Here is a 15,521-nt window from a genome sequence, read left to right on the forward strand (position 1 = left end):
TGTAATAATGAAGCAAACAAAGGTGTAGCAGACAATTTGGTTTACAAATTGTTAACCTGTACTGTTAACCAATGGGAGAATAATTTATAAAAATGACTTGATCTTAGCACTCAGATGGATTTCAAAGTTCTGTTCTCCTTTCTATCAGTATCTGCGTACTTGCCTTCTTTTTGTTTCTCTTACTTCCTATTTTTCTTTTCCTTTTTAGCAAGGTTACTAATTGTCTGCTGCTCGGTATTTGAAACAGTACTGTCCCCAATCAGGACCTGATTTCAATGAAATATAGATAGCACAATCACTGAATCAAAGGGAAAATAAACTTCATTATGAGAAATTGAATCTGGACTTGCATGCAATTTTTGTGCTCTTGTGCTTTTCACTTGCCGGTGCTTATCCTCTGGCAGATAGATGCTGACAAGATGTGTAATTTGCAATAATTATATCTTTGATATAGTGAATTCCATTTTATCTTTCTTTGTCTTTCAGAAATGGGTGAATAGAGAAATATCCAACTTTGACTACCTTATTCAGCTAAACACTATGGCTGGACGAACTTACAATGACCTTGCTCAATATCCTGTGGTAATTAAAAAGTTAATTTTTAAATTTTTGCCAAAGGTATGTGTTTCGTCTGGTTTGAAAGATGTATTTTTAATATCTGATGTTTGACTTACTTTTTTTTTTTTTTTTTTAGTTTCCCTGGATTTTACGAGATTATACCTCAGAAGAACTGGACCTGAATAATCCTGCAGTATTTAGGGACCTGTCCAAACCTATAGGTGTGGTAAATGAGAAGAATGCTAAGACTGTGAAAGAGAAGTATGTATTTGAACACTTGGTTATATTTCTTTGTCTTTTCTCAGCCTCCAGGCAAATAACACATTTTAAAAATAAAGTTGTGACAGTGAAATTTTTGAAGCTGGTTTTATGACATTACAGATGCACTTGCAAATGTTGTTGGTTTGTTGTTCCTGCTGCATTCAGACTATATAGCACTCAGTTATGTGGCAGTGAAAGGACAAAACTTACTGTTATAAATTTTCAGTTGTTTCTGAGCTGTGGAGATGAAAAAGTGAAAGATTGTAGAAACAATTTAATGGCTTGAAAAGATATAATGTGTCCCATATCTGCTTCAAGGTAAGGAATGTGAAATCATACTGTTTAGTTGAGCTGCCTAAGAGGTAGCATTGATCCTAAATCTGTGCTTCCTCCTTTTTTCAAGCATAGATTATTATCTTAAAACAAAATATGTCTCAAGTGACTTTCAGCAGGTCCTCTGTAGGTGCCAATGACAGGTACTTACACCCACATAGCAGTAGTGATTTTTCCCTTGTTTGCTCGTCTGGAGAGTGAGTGTGCTATTATACCAGACTGCAGTTAATTGTCTTCCAAAATCTTCTGAAAACTTGGAACATGGAGAATTTCCTTTAAATGATTGGGCTCTATCCTGACTGTAATGAAGTGTGTTCTCTAGAAGTATGTTTAACTAGAATTTCTCTTACCAGCCTTGTGAGGCTGAGGAATGTGTCAGCCAGATGGTGGCATGGTAGAGTGAGTTTGCCAGTAGAAAAGGAAATGGCCATGAGTGTGAAAAAGATCTCTCTTCTGCATCCTGCACAGTCAAACACATTTCCTAAATCTTGCAGGAAACCATCACAAGTCTATTCACTAGTAAATATTCATTTTATTGGTGTGGGGTGTATTGGTCTGTTGTATGAAGTCATCAGCCTTGTCTGCTCTTTGTCTGGTTTCTGACAGCTGATAGCAAATACCTAGGGAAGAGTATAACAGGCATGCAAAGGCTCCATCTGGTGTACATTTCTATCTTTGAGCAGTCTTTTTCTTTGGGACTGTCTAAGATTTGGAATCTCCATGTTTGATGGAACTCAATGTATTTTTCCTCTCATAGATTGCTGTGGTCATTTCTTTTGAATCTTTGTCTGGAATAAGCCTAGTCCATATGTAAATCAACCATAATGTCCAGTTGTATTTATAAAGATTTCTTTCTTCAGATATGAGAATTTTGAGGATCCTCTTGGGATGATTGACAAATTTCACTATGGGACACATTACTCAAATGCTGCTGGTGTCATGCATTACCTCATTCGGGTGGAGCCTTTCACAACACTTCATATCCAGCTTCAGAGTGGCAGGTATGCTGAGCAAATAAGCAGCCCACTCCTGCTTCTTCCTTGTCATTTTACTGAGGGAATTGTCAAAGTCTAACCTGGGTTTTCTGATCCACAGATTTGACTGTGCTGACAGACAGTTTCACTCTATTCCTGCTACCTGGCAGGCACTCATGGACAACCCCAATGATGTCAAGGAACTTATCCCAGAGTTCTTCTACTTTCCAGAATTCCTGGAGAATCAAAATGGTAAACTGACTACTAAGAATATTCTCACAGAAAATGGTTTCTGTATTCTTCAGAAAAGAATTGTTACAGCCATTTGTGAATGCAGAGGAACACTTACTCTTTAAACTTTATGGTGTGATTGGAGACATTAATCATGATGCTGGCTTTAAACTGTTTAATGAAGGTATCAGTTGTGTTAAGCAGCAGCCTAAACATAGTTTAAAATTCAGGCTATGGGCTTAAGGATGGCTAAAAATAGTGTTTACCCAATGCAGAGTGTCAGAGATGCTCATTGGGATGTTTGAAAAAGTTAGTAATAGTTAATACTGATTAAATACTTATCAAAAGCTAAGAGATTAATTATAATTATTATATTGCTGATTGAAAAGACAGTATCCTGCATTCTGAGGTGAGACTCCTAGACGTTTTTTAATTCACATTAGTTGTTCAGTCATGTGATTCTCTATCTTTGCACAATTTGAAAATGGATTTATATGTTTTTGCTGCTACAATCTACTAGAGTTCTAAATTGGCTAAATTGAGAACTCCCAAGTCCCACTTTCAAGTCATTTAAGTATTTAGAGTTGTTTCAGTGAAACCTGGTGAGATTTCAGACTCCTTAAAAGTCTTGATTTTGTAACCATTTAAACTTCTAAGTAACTCCCTTCTTATGAATAACCTTATTGAAGTGTTTTGGACTTTTAATCCTGGAAAATTGCAGCATGCAATTATGTTTTCAAAGAAGCCAATGCAGATATGTTTACAGATGGATGTGTAAAAGACTAATACTACTTCTGTGGTTGGGACTTCAGCTTCAAAATAATTTAGATGTTTTGAATAACTGTTATCCATTACCATTTAAAATCGTAAACATGCAGAACAGAACTTAGCCTCCTATGGTAGTGGTAGAGTTATTAGGGATTTGCATTAATAACTTTCAATATCCTTCTCTTGCATTGAGAAAATAATGATTTTTAATCTTTACTGAGAAATCAAGGTACTTGAAATATTTTGTAGCAACTATAAAACTTTTCTTCTGAATTATTCACCAGGTTTTAACTTAGGCCAGCTTCAAATGTCCAAAGAGGTGGTAAATGATGTTGTTCTGCCTAAGTGGGCCCACTCCCCAGAAGACTTTATTTATAAACACAGGAAGGCTCTGGTAAGATGTTGTTTCTATGTATGACATAAAGGAAGTGCACCTGCACATTGTTACTGTGGCTTAAATATAAAACAAGTGGGATGGCGTTCAAACTAGAGTTGTGGTTGTATTTGACATTGCAAGTACCATTAGAACTTCCAGTTAAAAGCTCTGTGCATGTTGATAAAATGCTGAAAAGAGCATTTAATTTCTTGGGCATTTTGGGCACTAATGATTTGGGCATTTGCTGCGCTAGGAGATAAAATGCAGAGGTAGGTGAGTAGGCTTCCTTGGCTCCTTAAAGATGACACTGTCTGGTGTTAGGGAGCTGGCAGGGTACCTTCCCTTGCACAGGTGCATTTCAAAAGTGCATACCTCTTGTGTCACTGTGTTGATTTTCCCTCTTACCTGGCAGTTACTGCTCATAACACACAAGATTCTTATGCTTCTGCCCTGTATATTGCTAAATACCTAATTTGTGGATACTCTTAATTTAGGAATTGAATCTTTTCCACAGAGAATAGTAAAAACTTCAAGATGGGAGCAGCATTTCTCTTATTCTTACAGAGCATTTTTTTCCTTCTAGGAATCTGAGTATGTTTCTGCTCATCTTCATGAATGGATAGATTTGATTTTTGGCTACAAGCAGAGGGGACCAGCTGCAGTGGAGGCGCTTAATGTGTTCTATTATTGTACTTATGAAGGTACAAAGCAGCATGTTCTCTTGTCATTGTCATCAGGCTTGTGAGTTTTCGTTATTAGACAGTAGACACTTGATTTGTGAGTTTACCATTCAGTAGCATATGGTAAGGCAGCAGATTTATAGATGAAAAATGGCAGCAAATCTTGTAATGTGTCATCAAAAAAAATATAGTTTTTTTTAAAGGAGGGCTGTTATAGTTTCTTGTCTTTTTTTTTTTTTTTTTCTAAAAGTTACTAGGTTTTCTTGCTGCTTATTTACTTCCTTAAAAGCATTTGTTGGAAGAGGTTTCTTGTGGTTTAGGGTTCAGGCTCATTGCTTGAAAGCAGCTAATACTAGAGACAAATTTAATGTGTTAATTTCACAGCTAACTTTTGGGTAGTTTTTGTGTGCTACTTGTTGCTTGCAATGAGGTAAATCGAATTCATTTGTTAAGACAAAGGCCTGCAATTCTTGCCCTGACAGAAACACTTAAAATTCTGCATGCAGAGTGGAGTTTTCAGATTGTGTTTTAAATGGAGGCATTGTCTGGGGCTTTTCTAGGGGTAAAGGGTCATAATGCTGCAAGTAAATTAAGTTGACCATATTGGTTGTTAATAAATTGTTTGTATTGTGTTCTTTTTTTTTTTTTTTTCCTACTCTTCATCGTTCTGATTGTGATCCAGGGGCTGTGGATTTGGATGCTTTAACAGATGAGAAGGAAAGGAAGGCTTTAGAAGGGATGATAAACAATTTTGGGCAAACTCCCTGTCAGCTGTTAAAGGTACTGCTCTTTTGTTTCCTCTCAACCAGACCTCTGTGGTTAAAAACAACTGAGTTACAGGGACTTCTGAAAAACAATGGTTTTTAAGGTAATGGTTTGTAATTTTAGAAACATTAAATCTTTGCCACATTACCAAAAATCCATTTTCAAAATAAATAAATTTACTTCAAGAAGGGATATTAGGTATTTAAGACTGTTTTGCCATTAAGATGCTGAGTATCTCATGTACATTGAACAAATTGATAAACTAGTCTAATTTGTTACTCCTTCAAATATTGCCTCCTAGGAGCCCCATCCACAAAGGCTGTCAGCAGAAGAGGTAGTACAAAGACTAACTAAAAGTGATACATCTACTCTGAATCTCTTCCAACACCTCACTGAGCTGAAGTCATTCTTCATAGAGGTAGATGTGTTACTTGAAATTGTTTGAAGTCTAACCTGAAATTTGATGTACTTGAAACAAAAGGTCACAACCTAGATGAAAATAAACTTGCTTCCTATTTAGAGAAAATATTTTACAATGCAATGTGTATTAAATGAGCTCTGTCTTTCTAGTTGGCTTCATAGAGGTTGAATCCCATAATTTGCTGGCTGCTTGTGTGGGTGTTGTTTGAGTATTAAATTAGTCACCACACCAAGAAAGCTGCAAGCCTCACTGCTGGTGTGTGAGGAATCACTGAACTTGGTAGTTGAACTCCCTGATTGGGGTCAGGGTTTCATTTGCAGTGTTTGTGATGAAGCTTACCTGCACAAACTGAATGGGTGTGTGCCAGTGCCTTAGCGTGCTCTACAGGCCTGACACTGATTCCAGAGGCTTTGCATCTTACTCTTTACAGGTTCTAGATTTATCCTTTAGCTTTTGGATATAATCAGATCAAACCCATGTCCTTTCTCTTAGGGAATTAGTGATGGTGTGCCCATTGTCAAAGCTGTTGTCCCCAAGAATCAGTCACGTTCCTTTATTTCTCAGGGAAGCCCAGAGATCTTGGTGAGTTGCATGTCAATACTGTTCTTAAACTGCACATAGTCAAATGAGTGTATTTTTTGTATGCAGCTTGTAGAGAAATATTTCTTAACTGTTCCTTTTCAAATGTGTTCCTTTAACCTGTAGCAAATGTCAGTTAAGTTAAATATTTATCTTCAAGGAGAAGCCAGGCTGATTTGTTGAATGGCATTTAAAAGCTGATGAGATATGACTGTAAATTATAGTGAGGCATATTGTAAGTTGCTACTTGATTGACTTCCCTGCAACAAATAATTTGCTAATGCAATGCAGCCCAGATTTAAAACTACAGCATTGAGTTCTTAATGGTGTCATTGTTTGTCACTGTGTTCCAACTTGTATGTTAAACTATACCATATCTGGTGCATGCACATTCCAAAGGCCTGCACTGTTCCTAAGCCTAACTCTTGCACTAACACACATTCTTGTACTATGGCAGATACCAAACAATGAAAAGAGAACAGTGGTTTTGTATCTGCATCTGTATATATGGCCTAGATACTGGCCCCAGTGCAGTAATACCTCCGTTTTGCAGGAAAAAGTATTCCAATATTCCTATTTTGTATGTCAAAATTATTATCTTTGCTTAATGTGGTACATTCATAGGTTATTTGAGCACATCTAAAATGCTCCTTGTGTTTTTCATAAATATCTAATCAAAGTAACCTTGAATATTTAGATTCCTTTTTTACTTCCTCAGAAATGAAACTCTAGTACAATATTTGTTAAACTTCCTTTGTTAATATGTTTGCTATTAACAGTTAGTATTCAGAGAAGAGAAGAAGCAGCAGCTTAAACTAAATGACTGATTTGTAATTAAATGTTTGAGAGGGGTTGGTTGGCTGGGATTTTTAGTGTTTGCTCCTCCCATCCTTTCTACCCCAACTTCTCCGACCTATGTAGAACATAGACTATTCTAATATGGTTCTGTGTGACGCATGTGGACTAACTCATCTGAGTGGGATTTTTTAATTGATTTGTTTGTTCAGGAAGAGGTGCATGTGCTTTTTCCTTTATGGAGGATAAGCATGTGCTTTATCCTTTTCAAGAAGCCTCTGCTGGACTTTATGCAAGCTCCATTAGCATCAAGGCAAGCAGAATGTAAACCTCTGGGTTTCATCAACTTTTTTGTTAAACTTTTTTAGGTAACGACAAGTCTGAACTGCGTTATTGGAACTCATGGTTGGCTGCCTTATGACAAAAATATTTCCAACTATTTTACATTCATCAAAGATACAACAGTGACAAATCCCAAGTAAGCAAATTTTGAGGAGGGGTACAGATGAACGCATCCAAAATAATGAAATACAATAATTGTTGAAAATCAGCGAAATACTGTTTTCACTGAGTTTTCACTTAAGATTGCATCTTCTGGTGTTCAGTAATATTGCCTCTAATCTGTAATAGCATTCTAGTACAGTTATGTAAGTGGTATTTCAGGCTTCATTCTTAGAGCTACTTCTAATTTTTTCTAATTATCAATTTTAAAAACTCATTGTGGAATCTGAGATGGTCTTCATACATTCTTATGCTGTAGTAATACGTAGGCATATGTGGCATATTTCCTTGTTGTTTTTAGAAAATTCCTTTTTGTCTTTAATGTTCCAATGCTTAGTAGGGACATGAGTTATCCAATTGTGTAAAAGGCTGATAAAAAACTGAGATGAAATCTTGCTTCCAGTCACTGGTGGCAGTGAGAGTTTTGCCGTGGGTGTAGCCTCTTCTGTAGATGGAATTCATTACCGATGTTTAAAGACAGAGGAAGTGCAAAAAAGGTGGATGTGAACCAAGGTTACTGTTAACTGCTCATCGTTTGCCTGCAGAGCACAGCGCAGCATGAGTGGTCCTTTTGCCCCAGGGCTGGAGATCACCTCCAAGCTGTTTGCAGTGTCCCATGACGCAAAGCTGCTCTTCAGTGGCGGACACTGGGACAACAGCATCCGAGTGACATCCCTTACGAAAGGCAAACTGATGGGACAGCACATCAGGCACATGGGTCAGTCACTCTGTGTTGGGAAGTGGAAAGGGTTATGTGTGTTATTTGATGTTCCCAGAAATAGCCACATCCCTTGGGCACACAAGTGTAGCAGCTATAAAGGAATGGCAGCACGAGAGCAGAAGAATGCTTGAATTGTGATTATGCATAAATACTTGAGCATGGCTTTTCAGTCATTGGACTGGTGCTTTGATGTAGTTTCAAAATAAACCTTGCCTGCTATTTTTAGGTAGCAAAGCTGAATGTGTCAAGTGGGTACATTTGGCTGTATGATGATTTCGTTGTTTAATAGTGTCACCAGCCCTTATCCCAGTAGAGGATAAGGTGCTGACTGCAAATCAGGATACAGTGTGACAAATTGTATCCACATTGTCAGTCTGTGCAAAATTAGGCTTAATTACCCATGTGACAACTTTGTCTTCTTTTGTTTATCTAGATATTGTGACCTGCTTGGCAATAGACCACTGTGGAATTCATTTAATTTCAGGCTCCAGAGATACTACCTGTATGATATGGCAAATAGTTCAGCAGGTGGGTTATTTAGGCATACTCAGAAGCAGCTTCTGGATGTATTTTTTTTTTCACTGTTTTGCTGTTATGTTTTATTGATTTCTTTTCAGTTTTGTAGGGAAGATGGTGCACTAAAATCAATTAGCTTAGTAATTTTACTCCCATTTTCTTCTCTGAAGTACTGTACGTATTAGTTACTATATAGCTGAAGTGCATTATTTTAGAGGCTATCTTAAAGATTTCATAGATTATTTTCAGGGCAGAAAATAAGAATTTTACGTTTCTTCAGTTCTTCACTCCTAGTAATTGCATTTTAGCACTGTCTTTTCTCTGTGGTGGGTATTGGTAACTACAGCAAAGACAGCACTGTCTATTACCTGTGTTTGCACTGGCATTTGAGAATTCTTTAATATTGGTCTCATGCTTTCACACAGGGAAAGCAGTTGTGTGATCCACGAGTATACTTACACTCATTCATGATTTCCATCATTATGCATTTAAATGCTGATTGCTGCATTTAATATATAAAGTAGGATTAATTGCTGGGGGAAGCTGTTGTGTTTCGGACAGTAGATTTCATCAAGTCACCCTGTGCACATTGTGGAACTAAAGTCAGCACATTAAAGCAGTAGAGTGGTACATAACTGCATGTGCTTTTGTGGAAGCTGTCTTTATGGTGGGAGTATTTGTAATTCTGTAAAGAATTGCTTTGTAGTAACAGTGCATGGTCAAAAAAAGTAAGACCTCAGTGCTCATACAAGCAGCTTTTTGTCTCAAGTGGGGATAAATGTTGGAGATTTTTTTAGTTTATCTTTTCATGATGAGTTAACTCACACTCTGGAAATTATCTTTATTTAGAAGTGCTTTTTCTTAAGGTTTTTTATGTATGTTTTATTAATAGATATATAAATGCTATTTTATGCATAGCAGATGTTTCTTGTGAGACCTTTATCTTGGTTTTTACAAAGTGGCAGTAATGGACTGCATACTGCATTTCCATTCTACTTGTCTTCTCCACATTGACACCTTCTGTATTTTGACACTTGTTCTGTAGTCCTGCATGCTTCAGGCTTTCAGGACCTGATTGGCAAACAAATTTTTATCACAGAAATGAAAATAAATAGTTCTCTGTGGAACTATTTACAGTATCTTCTCTCTAAGGAGAGTTCTTTCCTTAGAACTGGTTTGAGAATAAGTCTGTATATGCTGACAGTACACTCACTGGGACAAAAGCTGTGATACCCTGAAGTTATGAGGGGATGTTGCTATTTTTAATGAGCATTATTCCAAGATTTTCTTTCGTGTATCATACTAGTCACTATCATACTATCATACTATCATGTAGTCACTGAGAAGTACTATTAGCTCCCTTTTCCTTGGGAAATTGAAAGAATTGCTGTTATTTTCAGTAAAATAAAAGTAATTTTCAGCTTTTTAAAGCTTGATTGTGAAGATAGTGCTTGATTCCAGGGTAAACTCTAAGAACTGGACAAGTCCAGATGCACAGGTGAAGAATGAGTGTGTGAATGGGGTATGTGAACAACTCCTGTTAGGCCTGCTTACTGTTGTCCTTGCACTCCTGGACACCTGCAGGGATAGGAAGCAGCCAGCTAAGTAACCTTGTCTCTCACACCCACACAGTAACTACATGTTCATTCATTTTTGAGATTTCAATAAGTGAGGTGCTGCCATAGAGGGTAATACATTGATATTGGAGTGGTGAGTTATGCCTCTGGCTTTGGCCTCTGTCAGATGTGCACCTCACACAACTGGTACTGAAGATACCAGAAGTTCATTTTTTGTTTGTTCTTCAGCTGCAAGAGAATGTGTCATTGCACTTTTTGTTACTCTCAGGGAGGAGTGCCTGTAGGCCTGGCACCTAAGCCATTACAGATCCTTTATGGGCACACTGATGAAGTTTCAAGTGTTGGCATCAGCACTGAACTGGATATGGCAGTGTCAGGATCCAGGGTAAGCACCTTCCTACTTGTCCTTTTTTTTGCCTCTTCTCAACCAAACTCAAACCACATAAGGTGTTCGAAGTTGATTAGGAATAATGGAAAAAGAGTCTATTTCACAATCTTTTTCTTCAGCCTTGCTTATCAAGAAGGTATTTGCCATCCCCTTTGCTGTCTGCTTAAATCAGACTATCTCAAACTGCAGTACAGAGCATAGGCCTCACGTTCTCTGTGGTGTTATTCTGCACAGATAAGCTTTAGTATGTGTGGACATGGAGATTTTAAGATTCTCATAGCAACAGTGTTCTGGTGGTTTCTTCCTTGCTGTGTTGACTCTGAAGGTTTTGTGCCCCTTGCTCATGTTATGCCTTACGGTACTGCACAGGCAGGCTGCTGAACTCTGCCTTTGTACTCCATGTAATGCCTACTCATAAGTGTGACCTGTGAAGTGGCTGATTTGCTGCCTGTCCTCCCTCTTGCCCTGCTTGCATTTGTTTTATTCATATGCCTGTAGTACATGGTCTTGAGGGGAAGGCTTCTTTGTGCAGAGTTCCTAATGCTCAGGAGTCCTTATCTCCCACTAAGGACTGAAGTGCATTCAGAGTATTCCCTGTATCCTGTGTATGTAAATTCTGAGTGTTGTGCTTACTGTCCTGCTGAATATCATCTTCCCCAAATGTGGTTGCTGCAGGATGGCACCGTCATTGTCCGCACTATTCGGAAAGGTCAGTACGTGAGGACTCTGCGACCGCCTTGTGAGAGTTCTCTGCTGCTGACTGTTCCCAATCTGGCTGTGTCCTGGGAAGGCCATATAGTTGTCCACACCAGCGTGGAAGGAAAGACTACTCTCAAGGTACTTAAGTTTGTGGAAAACCTCAGTTTCTGTCACTGAAGATTTTAATCATAAGAGTATCTAATTTTATCTCCTTTCCCATAGTAATGAGGCTTTTTGAGCGTGCAGTGTCAGTTTCCATGTTTTTTAAAATTTTGCTAGCCAATTCAAGTGAAATTTGATTAAAGGTAAGTGACAGGCATATTGTGTTCCTGTGAGTTTCATGAAAATCTCCAAACACCTGCAAGATGCTCAAGCACACATTAATGAGTCTTCTTGGGAGAGCCACTTTGGACTGGAAAACTAAGGGAAACAAGTTCCACTGTGCACAGGAACAGAGGCTTATAGGGAGAGCAGCAAGTTCTGGGTGCAAGATGGTCAGTGTCCACAGAGTTTCTTAGTTTGGGATTGGAGATACAGCTATAAGATTTTGTCTCTTGAGCTGTATAGTTGCTTTAATAATGGTAGAGCTGTTGTGATTTCTTTAAACATGGGAGATTTCTTGGAAAACAAATCTCTGATGTAGGTATACTAACTAAATTAGGAAGATGGGAGAGAAGAGATTCAAGGTTATGCCAGGCTGGAAGAACTTAAGATGGTTTTGTTATTTGCATCTGTAATCCAGCAAGAAGTCATTGGCTTGTCTAGAAAATGCTTCTGGATCTAGCTCTGTGGAAATATGTATTTCCTTCTGCTTTTGGATTTGGGAGGGCAAGAGAGGAAGGGGTGTAGTAGCAAGGCTGAAGATTAGAACAATCTTGCTCTCTTCTTTCTTAAAAAAAAAGTTACTATAAAATAGGGACTTGTCTATTAAATCCATGGATGTTTCCAGGAAATTAGAATTGATGGAATGGACTACACCGTTACATCAAGAGGTAGCTTCAAAAACTTCATACGGGACCTTACCTCCACAGACATTGAGTATAGGCTCACTACTCTTGCATCATTCAACAGGGAGACTGTTGTCAGCATTATCATCTGTGGGTTGTTGCCAGATTACTGCCTTTTAATGAGCACAAGAAACAAGTACAACACTCTTCATCCTATCAGTCCTCTGTGACACATTTATTTTTGATCTCTTCAGGATAAGAATGCATTACATCTCTATTCTGTCAATGGGAAATATCTGGGCTCTGAGACTCTGAAGGAGGAGGTGTCTGATCTGTGTGTAACTGGTGAATATATCGTCATGGGCAGCTTGCAGGGATTTCTTTCCATACGGGACCTCTACAGGTAATGTTCCCCCATTTCTGCTGCGATACAAATGTGGAGGCTCATAGAGAAATGGCTGTGTAATAAACTGTGCTTGGTGCTATAGGTGATAGCTGTTGCTTTTTCTGTATTCCCCCCAAAAAAATTGTTTTGGTGGAACTAAGATGTGGAGAAAAATAAAATGAGAGATTGTAACAGATCTCTTTCTTGCCAGACATTTATCCCAATTAAACACCTAGAACTGACAGGAAGAGCTGTCAGTTTGCAGACTGCTGTGATTAGTCACAGGGAGCTCAGCAACTGCAGGACCAAGCCTCACATAGTTTTGCACTGAGTTTTAAGCTCCACTTACTGCTTAGATCTGTAGAGCTCCATTGCTCCTCAGAATGGGAGGGATGTTTGTCACTTAGGCAGCTGTGGGACTAATGTCACTGTTCTTCAGTGAAAATGTCTTAGCTTACTGACTTAACCTATCCACATCTGTTCTTGTTATTGAAGCTCTATTTTGGGATAAAATTACATTCTTAGGATACAGTTAGATAATTTAAACTGCAAATTTTAACCTTGAGAAACTGTTTTATAGTGCATCCCGTGGACAGCAATTTCACTTGCTTGTGATTCTTCACAGTATGTGCAAGCAAATACATGATGTAATTTCTCTCTCTGGTTTTTGTTCCTTTCAGCCTGAGCCTGAGCATCTCTCCCTTAGCCATGAGACTGCCAATCCACTGCATTTCTGTCACCAAAGAGTACAGCCACATCCTTGTGGGCTTGGAGGATGGCAAGTTGATTATCGTTGGTGTTGGCAAGCCAGCAGAGGTAAAACCCACCATCAAGAACTTTTTCTACCGAACAGTGGGAAGTTCACTTATTTCTGCTTTCCAGTTGAGCAAGAGGTCTCCTCTGTGGCAGGGTAAATTTAAGAGCAAGTTTCAGTTTTCAGTGGGAAACAAATAACTTTTGAGACTGCTCTACTGAAAGTTCTGATAAAGAATCAGATGTGTATAGGGATCGCAGATGGGAAGCTCAGCTGGACTAACTTCCAGACTTTGTCACTCACATCTGAATGAGCAAAGTCATAATAGCTAGCCTTTTCTGAATGGGATAGTGTTGTCAGCCTCTACTTGATGAAATAATTTTCCAGAAGAAAATTGGAAATGAAAGAGAGCAAGCTACTTTCTTTATTTTATTTTTTTTTTATGGTTTCTATCAGATATCTTTTAATATGCATTGACTGACATTGGGGAAAAAGGTGTTACTTCTTTCTGTTGAGAGTCTAATGGCAATGCACAGGGAATCACTTCTGTAGGTTCCCAGTATGCTTGTGCTCCATATGGTGAATAGAAACTTGTTGGTCCTGCATATGCAATATTGATGACAGAGCATCCATCTCTCTATTAGATATGCCCAAGTTTTCTTGTGCCAAACCATAGTTTTTGCTTTAATTACTTCTTGTAATGACTTTCAAAGTACTTGAGTTAACTTAAAGCTGCTTATTATCTTTATAACTCAGTCTCTGTTGTGCTATGTATTTATTTGAAAATGTGATTATCATTTTTGCATGATCTTTAGTACATGCTGGAAAAGTGTGTATTAATTCTATTTTATATTTTAAATGTGAAAACAGAGCAACTTTATTTGTCAGTATTTTTAAATTTTCTTGCTAGGATATACATAGTTTAATATTGGAAAAATATTCACACAATGGTAGTCTGATTTTGCTTGCACTGGATGTGGAGGGGAGATTTCCACTGGCTTTCAGTTTTCTATTGCAGAGTTGAAAAAGAGCTGATTATTATGTGGTTAAACATACAGTTGTAACAGCAGTTTTAAAGCCACTGTCATTTCTAAGCTTCCTATTCCATAGAAAAGATCTTTTGTAGGCTGAAATTTGTGTGTATCATTAGACTGAAGGCTTTTTGTTGTCTTATTTTCATTTTTTAATCACATCTATTTTTCTAACTATGCAGAAAGTGTTGTTTCAAAGACTGGATTCCTTTTATGGTTATAGAGGCTTTCCAGTGACTTTTTTCCCAGGATTTTCTGTTTACAGTTCAGATAATATGCAAGCTTAATGTTTGTATGAATAGATTTATTTTTTTTTTAACACAAACATATAAGGAACAACATTATGTCCCAGATTTTCTAGTTTTCTATAATGGCATCAATCAATATATTTGAATAGTGTGTGTATGTGTGGTGTTCATTTGTTGAATGACTTATTTTGGAAGGAATGTGTTAATTACTGGAACTTTATCTGTATGCAAAGACAGTGTTGTAGTTCCGGCTTTCAGTGGTGATATTGATCTTTAGGACAGAGGATTGGATCCTTAGCACAGACTTGCTTAAATGTGCAAAAAGTGAAATGCTGCTTGCTGTTAAGATTGGCCTTTAGTGTTTCTGCACTGACAGTTTCTAATAGTGGAGTATAATAAATGCTTTTGTATTTTTAACAGTTACTTGGCTGTTCTGGATATTGCAGAAGTCTGGGCAATTATCACTTGTTAGTGTTAATCCTGGTTAGTGCTGTGCCTTTTCTAGAACACTGCTGCTCTGCTGTTACAGCTCTGAAGCAGGTGACATTTGTGGTAGTAACTGTGAGGAACTGTTCTCAAATTTGTAAAGGCATGGATCTTATTTATTGAACTGCAAGGATTTTCAGAACCTAGTCAGCTGCCAGGCTGATCACTACTGGCCAATCATCAACCTTGTGCTTAGGTAATGATGGGTTTCTTACAAACTGCTGTCAGATTGTAGACTACCAGATGCTGGATTTAACATAGCCTCTGGTTGCTTGTTATCCATCTTATCCTATGGAATACTCGCAATGAATTACTTCTGCTTTAAACATTCCTCTGAGCACTTCACCCAGGATCTTTGGAAGACTGTATAAATTTGATACCAGGAGATAACCTTTCTCTTTTTCCTTTATTCTGCTATCACTGTCCTGCATCTTGGCTATTTTTCTTTCCCACTTCTAGCAATTTTTGTTTGAAATTTCTAAAATAAAATGTCCTTTCTTCTCATTCAGTTCATTTTTGCTTGGCAT

At 37.8% G+C, this 15,521-nt stretch overlaps 1 protein-coding gene across 7 annotated transcripts in view; it reads left to right on the forward strand.

The window, feature by feature from the left end:
* The window catches only part of NBEAL1 (neurobeachin like 1), an 80,496-nt gene that overhangs the window by 58,118 nt on the left and 6,857 nt on the right, over positions 1-15,521 (forward strand). For 4 of the 7 annotated variants that reach the window (XM_041473355.1, XM_041473356.1, XM_041473352.1 and 1 more), the window contains 16 exons: positions 487-582; positions 695-819; positions 2,013-2,153; positions 2,248-2,378; positions 3,410-3,519; positions 4,085-4,202; positions 4,864-4,961; positions 5,248-5,364; positions 5,860-5,949; positions 7,110-7,219; positions 7,788-7,960; positions 8,397-8,491; positions 10,325-10,441; positions 11,120-11,281; positions 12,345-12,493; positions 13,156-13,291. In XM_041473355.1, coding sequence (XP_041329289.1) covers positions 487-582; positions 695-819; positions 2,013-2,153; positions 2,248-2,378; positions 3,410-3,519; positions 4,085-4,202; positions 4,864-4,961; positions 5,248-5,364; positions 5,860-5,949; positions 7,110-7,219; positions 7,788-7,960; positions 8,397-8,491; positions 10,325-10,441; positions 11,120-11,281; positions 12,345-12,493; positions 13,156-13,291 — 1,968 coding nt within the window. Of the gene's footprint in view, positions 1-486; positions 583-694; positions 820-2,012; positions 2,154-2,247; positions 2,379-3,409; positions 3,520-4,084; positions 4,203-4,863; positions 4,962-5,247; positions 5,365-5,859; positions 5,950-7,109; positions 7,220-7,787; positions 7,961-8,396; positions 8,492-10,284; positions 10,442-11,119; positions 11,282-12,344; positions 12,494-13,155; positions 13,292-15,521 lie in introns of those variants that run through there. The other 3 variants (XR_005955605.1, XR_005955606.1, XR_005955607.1) reach the window with 3 other exon arrangements.

The sequence above is a fragment of the Pyrgilauda ruficollis genome, unplaced genomic scaffold (assembly GCF_017590135.1).
Source record: "Pyrgilauda ruficollis isolate IOZ18807 unplaced genomic scaffold, ASM1759013v1 scaffold3, whole genome shotgun sequence".
NCBI lineage: Eukaryota > Metazoa > Chordata > Aves > Passeriformes > Passeridae > Pyrgilauda > Pyrgilauda ruficollis.